Source organism: Aquarana catesbeiana, linkage group LG12 (assembly GCF_042186555.1).
Source record: "Aquarana catesbeiana isolate 2022-GZ linkage group LG12, ASM4218655v1, whole genome shotgun sequence".
NCBI classification, from domain to species: domain Eukaryota; kingdom Metazoa; phylum Chordata; class Amphibia; order Anura; family Ranidae; genus Aquarana; species Aquarana catesbeiana.
Window position 1 is genome coordinate 240,224,980 of NC_133335.1, and position 16,102 is coordinate 240,241,081.

General features: G+C 44.9%; 1 protein-coding gene across 2 annotated transcripts in view; it reads right to left on the reverse strand.

Moving 5' to 3' along the window:
- CFAP52 (cilia and flagella associated protein 52) overlaps positions 1-16,102 on the reverse strand; it is a 36,975-nt gene that overhangs the window by 18,806 nt on the left and 2,067 nt on the right. For both annotated transcript variants that reach the window (XM_073606988.1, XM_073606987.1), the window contains exons 2-7: positions 12,763-12,962; positions 11,449-11,585; positions 9,466-9,594; positions 7,547-7,646; positions 4,112-4,228; positions 449-549 (exon numbers count right to left, since the gene is read on the reverse strand). In XM_073606988.1, coding sequence (XP_073463089.1) covers positions 449-549; positions 4,112-4,228; positions 7,547-7,646; positions 9,466-9,594; positions 11,449-11,585; positions 12,763-12,962 — 784 coding nt within the window. The remainder of the gene's footprint in view (positions 1-448; positions 550-4,111; positions 4,229-7,546; positions 7,647-9,465; positions 9,595-11,448; positions 11,586-12,762; positions 12,963-16,102) is intronic.

Sequence of the window (16,102 nt, forward strand, 5' to 3'; positions counted from 1 at the left end):
GACCTTGCTTTGTGCACTGGTGTTGGAACAGGAAGGGGCCATCCCCAAACTGTTCCCACAAAGTTGGGAGCATGAAATTGTCCAAAATGTCTTGGTATGCTGACGCCTAGGGAGTTCCCTTCACTGGAACTAAGGGGCCAAGCCCAACTCCTGAAAAACAACCCCCACACCATAATCCCCCCTCCACCAAATGATTTGGACCAGTGCACAAAGCAAGATCCATAAACACATGGATGAGTAAGTTTGGGGTGGAGGAACATGACTGGCCTGCACAGAGTCCTGACCTCAACCCGATAGAACACCTTTGGGATGAATTAGAGCGGAGACTGCGAACCAGGGATGCCATTAAAGTTCATGTGTGTGTAAAGGCAGGTGTCCCAATACTTTTGGCAGTATAGTGTATTTGTGGATTATTAGCTACACAAGGCACCCAGCATTTGACACTCACTTAGCTGCCTTATAGTTTGGTTCTTTGCAGAGTGACAGTTTTCCATCTCCAGAGCCAATCAGAAGCTCTCCTGTTTTCAGCAAATTCAGAGACCTCACTCCCTAAAAGGAAATAAAATAATTAGTATGATTGTATATAATGAAGATGGGGAATACCTTAAAATGAACCTGAACTCAAAAACTGAAGATGCCCTCTCTTGTAGGGAACACCTAGAAATCGTAATTGTACCTAAGCAAAAAGGAACTGAAAAATGTGCACTTCCTGTGCCTATGCACTCCTGATCATTAGCCTTATAGCTGTATATCCTAGTGTGAGATCTAAGGCACCACTGCCTCGGGCTGCTAGTCTCACCAGATCCGGTGTGAGATTTGATAATGTTACTACTGAGCTGTTTTCCTTGTTGGAGAGGAAGCTGTAACTGAGGACCTGCAGTGCAAGGATCTCCCTGCTTCTGTTTCATCCATTCTGTAGATCTGTGCCTCCTCCACCTTTTCCACTGCTTCTTCATCACTACCCCACCCTGTCCTTAGATCAGCAGTCATCAAGGGGTAAGCTCCGACAGTAAGAAGCAAAGCCCTGCTCAGCGTAGCCAAGACAAGGTCATTTAACACGCATAAGGCAAAAGGGCCAAAGTGTGGCTCTTCTCCCCCTATGAACTCTGAACTACATCAGCAGCATAGGTTGCAGGTTCTACCCTAATTGCTCCCCTCACCTGCTGGAGCAACCAAGGGGGCCATCTCTTTTGGCCACCCCTCAACCTATCACTGCTGCTCACTGTTCTCCTTGCTGGAAAGGAAGCTGTACCTAGGAACCCGCAGTGCAAGGCTCTCCATGCTCCCGCTTCATCCACTCTGCAACACACAGGAATTGGCAAGGCATGGATTGGATGCTGTGGGTTTGATTTGCTAAATCTGGAGAGTGCAAACTCAGGAAGCTGATTGGTTTCTATGCAGAGCTGCACCAGATTTTGCACTCTCCGGTTTAAGTAAATCAACCTCTGTGTGACCCTGAACAGGACGTTGCCTCTCCCTTTGGTGAACAGGGACAAGCTAGGTGAATGAATACGTGAACCTGGTCCTGCTGCTCACTGTTCTCCTTGCTGGAAAGGAAGCTGTATCTAGAGACCTGCAGTGCAAGGATCTCCCTGCTTCTGCTTCATCCAATCTGTGCTTCCCACACATTTACTGCTCACTGTTCTCTTTGCTGGAGAGGATTCGCACTGCATGCATCTCCCTGATTCTGCTTTATCCATTCAGTGGATCTGTGATTAAAGAATCTCTTCTTCTGCTTCTTGAATATGCGCCCACCAGTCATCAGACCCTCCATGGTATTTCTGACCAGATCTCTTGCAACATGTCACATGATCCTGCTCTGGCCATGCCTTCCAGCATTCGGAACTGGGGACAGGGCAGCCGGCATTTTACAGGCCTAATCTCAGGAAATGAAGATACCGGCAGCATTAGGAATTTAGCAAGTGCATTGGCTTGACAAAAAATGCCAGGATGGACATTCACCACTTAAAGACCAGGCCTATTTTTTAAACTTGTTGCAAGTTTTGTTTTTTTTTTTGCTGGAAAACTACTTAGAACCCCCAAACAGTATATAATATTTTTTTCAGACACCCTAGAGAATAAAATGGCGGTCTTTGCAATATTTTGTCACACCGTATTTGTGCAGCGGTCATACAAACGCAATTTTTGGGGAAAAAATACACTTTTTTGAATTAAAAAATAAGAAAACAGTAAAGTTAGCCCATTTTTTTTATATTGTAAAAGATAACGTTACACCGAGTAAAATGATACCCAACATGTCACGCTTCAAAATTGCGCCCACTGGTGGAATGGCGACAAACTTTGACACTTGAAAATCTCCATACGTTTAAAAATTTCTACAGGTTAACAGTTTTGAGTTACAGGGGAGGACTTTTGCTAAAATTATTGCTCTGGCTCTAACGATTGTGGCGATACCTCACATGTGTGGTTTAAACACTGTTTACATATGCGGGCGCGACTTACGTATGTGTTTTCTTTCATAGCAGTAGGGGCGCTTTAAAAAAAAAAATTCTTCTTATTTTTTTTTTTACTTTTTTTTTTTTTTTTTTACACTGTCTCTTTAAAAAAAAAAATTGGATCACTTTTATTCCTATTACAAGGACATTCCTTGTAATGCCACGTACACACGACCAGTTTTGCGTCGGAATAAACTCTGAAGGTTTCTCTGACGGAACTCCGACGGAATTCCATTCAAGCGGTCTTGCCTACACACGGTCAACCCAAAGTCTGACCGTCCAGAACGCGGTGACGTACATCACGTACGACGGGACTAGAAAAATGAAGTTCAATAGCCAGTAGCCAATAGCTTCCGTCTCGTACTTGCTTCAGAGCGAGCGTTGTTTTTGGTCCGTGGGAACAGCATACAGACGATCGGTTTTCCCGATAGGAATTGGTACCGTCGGAAATATTTAGAACATGTTCCATTTCTAGGTCCGTCAGAATTTTCGAAAAACAAAGTCCAATGAGGCATACGCACGATCGGAATAGACGATGAAAAGCTTCCGCCGGACTTTTTCTGTCGGACATTCCGCTCGTGTGTACACGGCTTAATAGAAAAAAAGCATGACAGGACTTGTGAGATCTGGGGTCAAAAAGACCTTAGATCTCACATTTACACCTAAATGCAATAAAAAAATAAAATAAAAAAAAAAGTCTTTTTATTTTCCAATAAAAAAAAAAAATGTTAAGGTCGGAAGTGAGGTTTGACGTCGCTTCCGTCATCCAACGTCACTGAGTCGAGTGGGGGGCCAGGATCAGGTCGTCTCCGCCGCTACCGACGGCTCCGGAAAACGGCGGAGACGACCGAAACGTGGCGGAAGGGGGGTGGGCGCCTCTCTCGCCGCCGATTAAAGTGATCTTACGGCGAATCTGCCACAGAGACCACTTTTATCTTAAAGCGGACCGCCCGCTGTTTCAGAAAATACCGGGGTTATGGCAGCTGCTTCCACAACAACGGTATTCAACGTCAAAATACCGACGTAGAACGATGGCGGAGCGGTCTGGAAGTGATTGACGACATTTAGTAAGTAGGTTAAGCCCCTGATCCAATGTATTTGGAAAATGTTCAAAGAAATGATACATCTGTAGCAGACAAGCACTGTAAGCTTAGATGTTTGGTCTTATGTTGGTGTGTGAAGGTGACAGGTTCTCTTCAGGATGTTGTTCTGGGTTTATCTAAGTATTGCAGGGTACAAGTGACAGGTTCTCTTCAGGATGTTGTTCTGGGTTTATCTAAGTATTGCCGGGTACAAGTGACAGGTTCTCTTCAGGATGTTGTTCTGGGTTTATCTAAGTATTGCAGGGTACAAGTGACAGGTTCTCTTCAGGATGTTGTTCTGGGTTTATCTAAGTATTGCAGGGTACAAGTGACAGGTCCTCTTCAGGATGTTGTTCTGGGTTTATCTAAGTATTGCAGGGTACAAGTGACAGGTTCTCTTCAGGATGTTGTTCTGGGTTTATATAAGTATTGCAGGGTACAAGTGACAGGTTCTCTTCAGGATGTTGTTCTGGGTTTATATAAGTATTGCAGGGTACAAGTGACAGGTTCTCTTCAGGATGTTGTTCTGGGTTTATCTAAGTATTGCAGGGTACAAGTGACAGGTTCTCTTACCAGGCTGAATCTGCCTTTCTGGGGCCCACAGCTGTTCAGCAGTTTGGTCTTTGTGTTCATCTTCAGGATGTCTCCTGTGGAGGTGCCGCAGTAGAAGCAGCTGTCATTTTCTGCCACCTGAGAGGAGGACACTGGTCAGATAACGATGGAACAACAATCTACACCGGGTGACAACCGATAACCCACCTGGACCTAGAGAGATGCATACATGTCCTCTGCGGTACTTGTTAATAAAGTTCATTTGAAGTCATATAATAAGTAATGCATGCACATGGCCGCTTGTACTAACCAGCCCTATTTTCATAATGAGAGATTCAATGTAGAAGCGCTATAGAAATAAAAACAAATAAATAACACAAAAAAAAATATATAAACTCATCCAAACAGTGAATATAGGTGAACTACAACACACAGCAACATGTGTAAAAATATGTAAATTGATAAACAGTCCAAAAAAAAAAAAACACGTCTCAAATACGCCGCCAAGGGCCTCTATCCGGGGAGATGTTAAATGTCCACAGGAAGGGCAACAGGAACTAAGCAACAAATGACCGGGGAGACTCGAGCATCAAACCACCAGGGGGATGGGTGAGGCTTTACCCAGAAAAGCAAGAAGACTCTCCATAGTGTAAAACGTACCAAAGGTTTATTTAAAACTATTAAAATTGCACTTACAGAAGTGTAATTATAACGATCAAAAGAAACAGCCGGCCGGCTTGCGAACACCTGTCCACTGAATACAGCGTGATGACGTCATTATCATGACGTCTTCATATGGCGCACATTCTATGTGGTGGAGGTGCACTGTCTTTGACAGGTGTATATCACAAGAATCTACACTGATGTGTTTTTTATGGACTGTTTATCAATTTTCATATTTTTACACATGTTGCTGTGTGTTGTAGTTCACATATATTCACTGTTTGGATGAGTTTATATATTTTTTTGTGTTATTTATTTGTTTTTATTTCTATAGCGCTGCTACATTGAATTTCTTATCTGTACATGTGTGTATCTCACAGTTTTAGCAGCTGCTTTATTTTATCTTAGTTATTGTGTTTTTTTTTTGTTTTTTTTTTTCCAGACAATTCAGGCATTAGACAATGATGTGCTATAGTCCTGTAGCTGTTTGTTGCTTCTATATAAAGTGTGGAACCACAGATGTGATGCACGATCTGTACCGTGGACCCTATACAACAATAGCAGTGAGTTGTAAAGGGTCCACGGATAGGGTCCACGGATAGGGTCCACGGACAGGGTCCAGAAGTGACAGTGTGTAGTAGCTGAAAATTAATGCCAGGGAAGGGACACAATTTAAGTGTTGTCTCTAATAGCAGAAAGATTTGGAACGTCCTTCTTCTGCCTCCTGATATCAGTAAAAAGCTAAACGCAGTGAAAGGCTTCTCTAGGTGTCTCAGTGTACATAGAGGGCAAGAGGCGGGTAATGCACTGTTCATGCTGTTTTATCTGTGTCTGTATAAAGAAGGTGTTAAGACCTGCATCACCTGCTGGTGGCACTGTGATTCCCTGGGCGGAGGGCTGTAATTCCAGGGTCCACCAGTGGGTGTCTCCCAGCAGCCAGAAGATCCCAGTAATAAGTCTCCACCTGGTGTTGGCTGCTGGGAGGGTATTTAGTACCTCCTGTACTATAGTGCTTCTCACATCAATGTTTTGCTTTCCTTCCAGTGCCACTTATCCTGAGCCTAGATGCTGATCTTGCTCCTGTCCTGCATCCCATACCCTGCTGCCTCTTTCCTGCTCCCCTTGTACCTCATCCCAGTCCTGGTTCCCCCTTCCCATCTGTTCCCTGTATCTCCAGTTTTCCCTGTTTTTCCGTGTAAACTGCTGTTGGGATTCATTTACTAAAACTGGAGAGTGCAAAATCTGGTGCAGCTGTGCATAGCCGCCAATCAGCTTCTAACTTCAGCTTGTTCAATGAAAGTGATATTAAAGTTTTGTTTTGTTTTTTTGGTTAAAAATTAAAAATATATCAGGGATAAGCAATTAGCGGACCTCCAGCTGTTGCAAACTACAAGTCCCATCATGCCTCTGCCTCTGGGTGTCATGCTTGTGGCTGTCAGAGTCTTGCTATGTCTCATGGGACTTGTAGTTCTGCAACAGCAGGAGGTCCGCTAATTGCATATTCCTGAAATATATTATGCTTACCTGCTCTGTGGTTTTGTACAGAGCAGCCCAGATCCTCCTCTTCTCGGCTCCCTCGCCCGTGCTCCTGGCCCCTCCCTCCTGCCAAGTGCCCCCATAGCAAGCAGCAAGCTGAGCCGCCGTGACCATTCAGACATGGAGCTGCGGCTCGGCCTGCCCTCTCTTGACTCACTGACTTTGATTGATGGCAGCAGGAGCCAATGGCGCCCGCTGCTGTGTCTCTGCCAATTAGGAGGGACAGTCCTGGACAGCCGTGGCTCTTGTGCAACATCACTGGATCAAGATGGGGCTCAGGTAAGTATAAGTGGGGCCGGGCGGGGCTTCTGCACACAGAAGGTTTTTTCATCTTAAAGCATAGAATGCATCAAGATAAAAACCTTCTGCCTTTAGAACCACTTTAAGCTTTGACAACAACTCCCTGGAAGCTAATTGGTTCCTCAGCCTAGCACTGCTGCTCACTGTTCTCCTTGCTGAAAAGGAAGCTGTACCTAGGGACCCACAGTGCAAGGCTCTCCATGGTCCCGCTTCATCCACTCTGCAACACACAGGAATTGGCAAGGCATGGATTGGATGCTGTGGGTGTGATTTGCTAAAACTGGAGAGTGCAAACCCAGGAAGCTGATTGGTTCCTATGCAGAGCTGCACCAGATTTTGCACTCTCCAGTTTTAGTAAATCAACCCCTGTGTGACCCTGAACAGGACGTTGCCTTTCCCTTTGGTGAATGGGAACAAGCTAGCTGAATAAATACACAAACCTGGTCCTGCTGCTCACTGTTCTCCTTGCTGGAAAGGAAGCTGTATCTAGGGACCCACAGTGCAAGGATCTCCCTGCTTCTGCTTCATCTACTCTATAGATCAATTAAGTTTTGACCAAACAAGCCTGGAAGCTGATTGTCTCCCATTCACAGCTGCACGAGATTTTCTGCTCTTCAGTTTTAGTAAACTGACCCAACTGTACTTAGGTTGCTAGTTAGGCATTTTGGTTTTTGGGTTATGGTCCACTTATATCTTTTTGTTTGTTGTGTTTCCTGTGTGCTGGTGCTTGGATGTCTTTTATTTTATTATTAATCATTTTACTTTACTATATAATAGTCTGGTCTTCGTTTCCTAATGTAGCTACGCAGATTTGCTCATCCCTGCTGCTGATTCCTGACAGAAAGGCAGTTTGGGCTTCTTTTCTCGTATGGGGGGATGGGTTGAGGAAGCACCTTGATTGGGCAAGGCCGAGCGTATAACAAAGACAAAAAAGACAGAATTGACTATATGACTCACAGCCAGGCAGGTGACCACCCTCTTCAGCTGACCCATCTGACACTCAGTTGGACGCATCTTCCTGTTCAGCAGGTCCACCTCCCAGACACGCAGTGTGCCGCTGCGGGGAGAGTAAGATTGTTACAGACAACTTTACAAGCTTTTTCATTAACAGTAGTATGCCTTACTGTACAACATTATATTACCAAAAGTATTGGGACGCCTGCCTTTACACGCACCTGGACTTTAATGACATCCCAGTCTTAGTCCGTAGGGTTCAATATTGAGTTGGCCCACCCTTTGCAGCTATAACAGCTTCACCTCTTCTAGGAAGGCCGTCCACAAGGTTTAGGAGGGTGTCTATGGGAATGTTTGACCATTCTTCCAGAAACGCATTTGTGAAGTCAGGCACTGATGTTGGATGAGAAGGCCGGGCTCACAGTCTCCGCTCTAATTCATCCCAAAGGCGTTCTATCGGGTTAAGGTCAGGACTCTGTGCAGGCCAGTCAAGTTCCTCCACAACAAAATTGCTCATCTATGTCAGACCGGCTGCCATACACACGGGTCGAATGTCAGATAGTTCTTATTGAACTGACCGATGTCGCTCGGCATTCGGCCCGTGCAGTGCCGGGAAAAGGTTATCTAGCGCCTAGGGCGAAGATGCCAATTGGCGCCCCTGCCCCCCTTAAAATGTGCCAGATGAGCATGTCCCATTCAACTGAATGCAACCACGTGCAATGCGTATCCTATGAGCATTATGTGTCAGCAAAAATCCTCTCCCTCCCCACAAAAAAAAAATTAGAACACTAACCTTCCCACCTACCACTATGTATAAATTCCCTTTGCAAGCCCAAATACCCCCCCCCCCAAATAATTTGCCCGCTTCCAATACTAATCCCCCTTACCAGCTCAAATCCTCCTCCTCCCAACTCCCCCTCCTGGGGATTTGTCCCCATCCCCTCTCCTAGAACTTACCCCCCTCCCCTCCTAGCACAAATCCTTCCAATCATCCCTAGTAGTACAAATCCCCCCTCTAAATTACCCATTCTAACACAAAAAAAAGTATGTAAAAAAAAAAAACTTGCGCTTAATGTGTTCAATGTGATAATAAATAAATGAGTAAATAAATGAGGTCAACAGCAGCAATCTGTCAGGCAGAAGTGACTGCCTCACAGAAGACGTCCATTCAGACGAAACATACATCAGGCAAAGCAAGGAAGCAGTGGTGACGTCCTGGCAACCATGGAGGGTGGAGGACAGATGTTTGTTTCCTAATGCCTGTTGCAATTTTGCTGCTGTAAGTAGATTTCTATGAAACCTTTTTGCTTTTACTGGACGCTGCGCAATGAGTTTTTCTTTCTCTTCTCATTGACATACTGCATGGCCAGTCTGAGGACCTTTAAGGATTTATATGGTGACTTCCATCAGTGGTATCCACAAGGCAGTGGAAAAGCAGAGGTTGGCTTATACCTATAGTGAGGGGGTCAAGCTCACTGATGTGAGTATAGACCTTGATAGGTCTAAGGATCTGGTGAGGGGATATATTTGCTATGATTTCCTATGGGCAGCACTGGGTGTTGCACCTGTTAAGAACATTTGCACTTGGTTGTGTATCATTTTTATGGACTTTTCTCTGGACACCTAAATCATTTTTCTTTCATTTTGGACTTTAATCCATTTATTAATATTTCTTATCACGTCATTTATGGAGATTTATGCACCAACTATGTGACAGCTCAACACGTTTTTATTTCATTCTAACACAACCCCCCAAAATCCCCACCGTGCCCAGGACAGCCGCCCCTCCTGCCCACCCCTTGCCCCTCCTGCCCACCCCTTGCCCCTCCTGCCCACTCCTTGTCCCGGCCCTGGCCCGGTGTGTGGTCAATGTCAGGACAAAGCATCATCACGACAGTAGATTGTGATTGTAGTCAGCTTACTGTCCACTAGTTATGAAGACATCATCACTGTTGTTGAGGAAGGACACAGCCACGGCATGTCCGGCACTGAGCGATGACGCTGGGCTCCCGCAGATAGGTTCTTTGGTTAACACATTCCACAGGACGACGCTGAAAGAACAAATCTGACAACTGACATGGAGAAAACATGAAACCTGCTGCCCACAAATTAGATGTATTATTGGTAACATGCATATCCTCGAAGAAGGCTTCTCTATGATAATCGAAGAAGTGAAAACAGTAGATGAAACCATGGCAACCACGAAAACAAACAGCCTTGAACCTTTGCTATTAGCTGGTGCAGTGCACACCTGTCTCAATCAGGAAAGCTTTATTAGACTTCTGGACATTCAGTGTGTACCTGATTAACAGGTCTGTCAGTTCCTACTGTCGACTCAGCTCTGTGTGACTTTTTATTTGACTGTCCATACCTTGGATTATCCCTGCAAATTTTTTGGACCCCATTTTTCCAAGCTTGTTTGAGCTCCTTCTGATCATTGTCAGTCTGGGCCCCATCTGCCTTTCTGGAACCTGGATTCTGTTCTAAATACACTATATTACCAAAAGTATTGGGACGCCTGCCTTTACACACACATGAACTTTAATGGCACCCCAGTCTTAGTCCGTAGGGTTCAATATTGAGTTGGCTCCGCCCTTTGCAGCTATAACAACTTCAACTCTTCTGGGAAGGCCGTCCACAAGGTTTAGGAGGGTGTCTATGGGAATGTTTGACCATTCTTCCAGAAGAGCATTTGTGAGGTCAGGCACTGATGTTGGACAAGAAGGCCTGGCTCGCAATCTCCGCTCTAATTCATCCCTAACACGCAGTCGGATTTTCCAACGGGAAATGTTCGATGTAATCTTGTTGGCTGAAATTCCGACCGTGTCTAGGCTCCATCGAACATTTGCTGTCGGACTTTCAGCCAACAAATGTTGGCTAGCAGGTTTTCAAATTTTCCGCCAACAAAACTTTGTTGTCGGAAAGTCCAATCGTGTGTACACAAGTCCGTCACACAAAAGTTCACGCATGCTCGGAATCAAGCAGAAGGAGCCGCACTGGCTATTGAACTTCCTCTTTCTCGGCTCGTCGTACGTCTTGTACATCACCACGTTCCCACGTTCGTAATTGTTGGCCAACATTTGTGTGACCATGTGTGTGCAAGACAAGTTGGAGCCAACAACCTTCGAACAAAAATTGGAAAGTCCGATCGTGTGTACGGGGCATTAGATTTTCTATGGTGTTGAGGTCAGGACTCTGTGCAGGCCAGTCATGTTCCTCCACCCCAAACTTGCTCATCCATGTCTTCCTTGCTTTGTGCACTGGTCCCAATCATTTGGTGGAGGGGGGATTATGGTGTAAGGGGGGGGGGGGGTTTCAGGGGTTGGGTTTGGCCCCTTAGTTTCCGTGAAGGGAACTCTTAAGGCGTCAGCATACCAAGACATTTTGGACAATTTCATGCTCCCAACTTTGTGGGAACAGTTTGGGGACGGCCCCTTCCTGTTCCAACGTGACTGCCCACCAGTGCACAAAGCAAGGTCCATAAGGATATGGATGAGCGAGTTTGGGGTGGAGGAACTTGACTGGCCTTCGCAGAGTCCTGACCTCAACCCGATAGAACAGGGTCAACTTGGCAGTGCATCCTCTAGCTGATCCTATCTGGGCACTTTTTCAGCAAGGATTTCAATTGCACTATCTTACAGTGGGAGACGGGCACGTGCCTGGCGAAGGGGTCCTAGGTGACTCCGAAACGTTGCATCTTTCTTGTGTTGTGATCATGCAATAATACTACCCGTTTGGATGCCACTTTGTGCCGATCCTTGGTGTGCTGGCAAATATCTACGTTAAAAGAAGGAAGTGGGACATTATTTGCCAAAGAATGGCATCCGTAGGTGACGTCACTGATTCTAATGACATTGGCAGGTTATGCCGTACTCTATCTGTGCCACATGACTGCCCTGACGTACCTGCCGTCATCCTGCCCTCCCAGTGACACCAGGTATTGGTCATTTGGTGAGAATGCCAGGGCCTCCACTTTCACTTTGTGCAGGGTCAGTTTGCCGCAAGACTCTCTCTTAGCATAATCCCACAAGAAAATGTCCGCCTAGAGAGAGAAAAAAAATAATTATATACAGGAGAAGACTTTGACAGGCCGCTGGCAGCAGGACTGCTGATAAAGAGGTAGCACCAACCCTCTTGTATTGGGACCTGTGCCCCCCCTGTTGAATTGTTGGGGCCCGGGCCCCTGTACAAGAGGGTTGGTGTTACCCCTTTATCAGAGGCCCTACTGCTGGAGCCCTGTCAAAGTCAATGAGAAGCTGACAGCTGTTGCGGCCGCTGATAAGGGGGTAGCACAACCCTCTTGTATGAGGGCCTGGGCCTCCCCTGTTGAACTGTTGGGGCCCGGGCTCCCATACAAGAGGGTTGGTATTACTACTTTATCAGAGGCCCTACTGCTGGAGCCCTGTCAAAGTCAATGAGAAGCTGACAGCTGTTGCGGCCACTGATAAGGGGGTAGCACCAACTCTCTTGTATGGGGTCCCCATCAGTTCAATAGGGAGGCCCAGGGCTGCTTTATAATGCAGGTATTTCCCCCTCCCTGCAGCACAGCAAGTGTTTCCTCTTCTCTCTCCTGCTGACTGTCAGCTGCTGCAGGAGGAGCCACGGGGGGTCAGTTGGCCCCCATTCACCACTCCGATCACACCCTCCTCTGCCAATAATCTCCTTCATCTGATGCTTTGATCCCCCTGTGCCCCCCCCCCATGTTTACTATGCTTCAGTTTGTGAATGAGTGGGAAGCCTATGGATAGAGTGCTTCCTGTTCTTTCATTCTGTAGCAGGATTTGTCTCCTCAATCACATTCTCTGTCTCAAAAGTGAGACACCAGGGGTCTGTTTAGACCCCTTATATTTCACCAATTCCCATGCCTCCCCCTCCCCCTTAAAAAATGCAACAAATTAAAAAAAAAAATTAAAAAAATTAAAGAAAACATAATTATTGGCTCATTCACACGGGTACTCTGGCCACGTGAATAAGTGGTTGGTTCATGTAGCTGGAGCCGTGTTCGGGGGTCATATACCTGCACCCACCCAGGCTGGGGAGGGGGGCCCCATCAGGTAGGCTGTACAGGGCCCCATGATTTCTAGCAGCAACATTGGCTGGCAGTGTACCTTCCAGCTTCACCTAAACACCAGAGGCTCATACACTGGGGCTAGACGTTAGGTGTGATTGTACAGCATGGTAAATATGAGAGGGATTGATAGGGATTATGGGAAACTGACCTTGAATCCCATGTAGGTGACTTGCCCTGATGCCAGGTATCGTCCGTTTTTGGAGACAGCCACACAGGAGACATTGTTGGTGTGGCCATGAAGAAAGTACTGCTTGTGTTTGCTGAGATTCTCAATGACGACGGTGCATCCTAAGGGGTAGATGAGGTGCTCTCTGTCCGGGTGAGAGATCAGCCCAGAGGGCACGTGGCCTGGAATGGTAAGGTTGGTTACGTTTGCGAAGTGGAGGCAACCTTCCATCAACAGCTACAAAAGATTCAATAACCTGTAAACTGTCACAGACTGCTGGAGGTTTTACCAAGGCAGCCACTCTTAGATATCAGGTGACCTTGGACCTCAACACTTGTCAAGACAGAAGTATAGCAACTGCCACTGTGAAAGATCAAGGGTCAACTGAAGTCTAAAAACTGCACCTGCCCGAAATCCCGTATTCTGCCTCCCGGCTCCTTTTTAGGCATCACCTGAGGTCTGGGACTTGCCAAGGCAGCCACTTTCAGACACCAGGTGACTTCAAGCTTAAGGTTATAGAAACTTGTCAAGATAGACGTATGGAAACTGCCATTGTGGAAGGCCAAGGGGTCAACTGAAGTCTGAAAGCTGCTGATCTGACCTCCTGTATGCTGCAGAGTGTGAGATCCGGCAGTTGCCAATGTCAACCATAAGGTACCCAACAGTTCCCAAATGTCCTGTGTTTGGTCTTTGACAGGTCACTGGCCATGTCAACCACCGGACCTACCACATGTTATCTTCCAGCTTCTTGGTAGACAGAACATGAAGTTAAGGAAATCACTGTCAGACATCTGGTGACCTTGGGCTTCAAAGCTTGCCAAGATGGAAGTATGGGAACTACCACTGTGGAAGGCCAAGGGTCAACTGAAGTCTGATAGCTGCTGACCTGAACTCCTGTGTGCTGCAGAGTGTGAGATCCGGCAGTTGCCAATGTCAACCATAAGGTACCCAACAGTTCCCAAATGTCCTGTGTTTGGTCTTTGGCAGGTCACTGGCCATGTCAACCACCGGACCTACCACATGTTATCTTCCAGCTTCTTGGTAGACAGAACATGAAGTCAAGGAAATCACTGTCAGACATCTGGTAACCTTGGACTTCAATGCTTGTCAAGATGGAAGTATGGGAACTACCACTGTGGAAGGCCAAGGGTCAACTGAAGTCTGAAAGCTGCTGACCTGACCTCCTGTATGCTGCCTCCCAGCTCCTAAGTAGGCAGCGTGTGAGATTCGGCAATTGCCAATGTCAGACATAAGGCACCCAACAGCTCCCAAATGTCCTTTGTTTTGGAGGACTATCCCTCTTTTAGTACCAAATCCCACCAATCCTCATTCTACTCCCAATGTCCCTCTGGCATAAAGATCGGTCATAATATTAGTCGCACTTAATCTTTTATCCATCCTTCTGAGTATCGCATTGTCTATATACAGTATAACCCTAAGGCTGCGTTCACATACATGCTAGACATGTGCAATTCGTTTTGTTCCAAATTCGTTTTTTAACAAATTTTGACCAATTAGTTAATTTGGAAATATCTGAATTAACGAAAACCCGTTAAAATAAATTTTCAAAATATTCGAAAATTTGTAATCCGAAAATCCAAAAACCCAAAAATTCGAAAATCTGAAATAATAACGAACTTATAATAACTTAACCATTACTACCTATTAAATTATAGGTATTGGAATTTCTTTTCAAATTTGGCTGCTAATGAACGTAACAAATACAAATTTATCCGAAGTTGCAAATTATCCTAAAAATAACGAATGCCGCATCTAAACTAAGTGAATGTAACGAATTAATAATAATAAATGACAATAATAAAAATGTTTTATTATTATTACTATTATTATTATTTATTATTAATTTGTTCTGTTCCATTTGTTTCGATGCGGCATTCGTTTTTTTGGGATAATTCGTAACTTCGGATAAATCCGTATTCCTTAAGTTCACTAAAGCCCCGTACACACAATAGGATTTTTCGACAACAAAATCCATGTTTTTTTTTTTCCGACGGATGTTGGCTCAAACTTGTCTTGCATACACACGGTCACACAAATGTTGTCGGAATTTCCTATCGTCAAGAACGCAATGACGTACAAGACGTACGATGAGCCAAGAAAAATGAAGTTCAATAGCCATTGCGGCTCTTCTGCTTGATTCCGAGCGTGCGTGGAACTTTGTGCGTCGGAATTGTGTACATACGATCAGAATTTCCGACTTATTTTGTTGTCAGAAAATTTGAGATCCAGATCTCAAATTTTGTGTGTCGGAAATTCCGATGGAAAATGTCCGATGGAGCCTACACACGGTCGGAATTTCCGACAACAAGCTCACATCGAACATTTTCTGGCGGAAAATCCTATCGTGTGTATGCGGCATAACAGCCAAATTTGAAAGGAAATTCCAATACCTATAATTTAATAATAATAATAATAAAAAGTTTTTATTATTATTTATTATTATTATTATTTTATTATTATTATTTTATTATTAATAATAAATAATAATAGTAATAATAATAAAACGTTTTTTTATTATTGTTATTTATTATTATTAATTTGTTCCGTTCCATTTGTTTAGATGCGGCATTTGTTATTTTCGGATAATTCGTAACTTCGGATAAATTCGTATTCGTTACGTTCACTAATGGGGCGTACACACGGTCGGACTTTTCGGCTACAAAAGTCCGACAGCCCATGCGACAAACTTTCGACGGAGTTTTGGCGGAATTGCGGCGGACTGTCTAACGAACGGACCTGCCTACCTACGATCACACAAAAGTCCGACGGATTCGTACGTGATGACGTACGACCGGACTAAAATAAGGAAGTCGATAGCCAGTAGCCAATAGCTGCCCTAGCGTGGGTTTTTGTCCGTCGGACTAGCATACAGACGAGCGGATTTCTGGGTCCGGCGGAGTTACGACGTAAAGATCCGTCAGATTTGCGACTGGAAAAGTCCGCTGAAAGTCCGGGGAAGCCCGCACGCGATCGGATTGTCCGTCGGACTTTTGTAGCCGAAAAGTCCGACCGTGTGTACGCCCCATAACAGCCAAATTTGAAAGGAAAGTCCAATACCTATAATTTAATAAGTAGTTATTATTAGTTAGTTATTCTTTCTTCTTTTCAGGATTTTCTTTCTTATTTTTGGATATTCAAATTTTCGAATTTATGAACTGCAATCATAACGAATGACCCGAAAAAGGATAAAAAAACTTAACTTAACCATTACTAACTATGAAATTATAGGTATTGGAATTTTCTGCATCTAAACGAATGGAACGTAACAAATTAATAATAATAAATAACAATAATTATAATA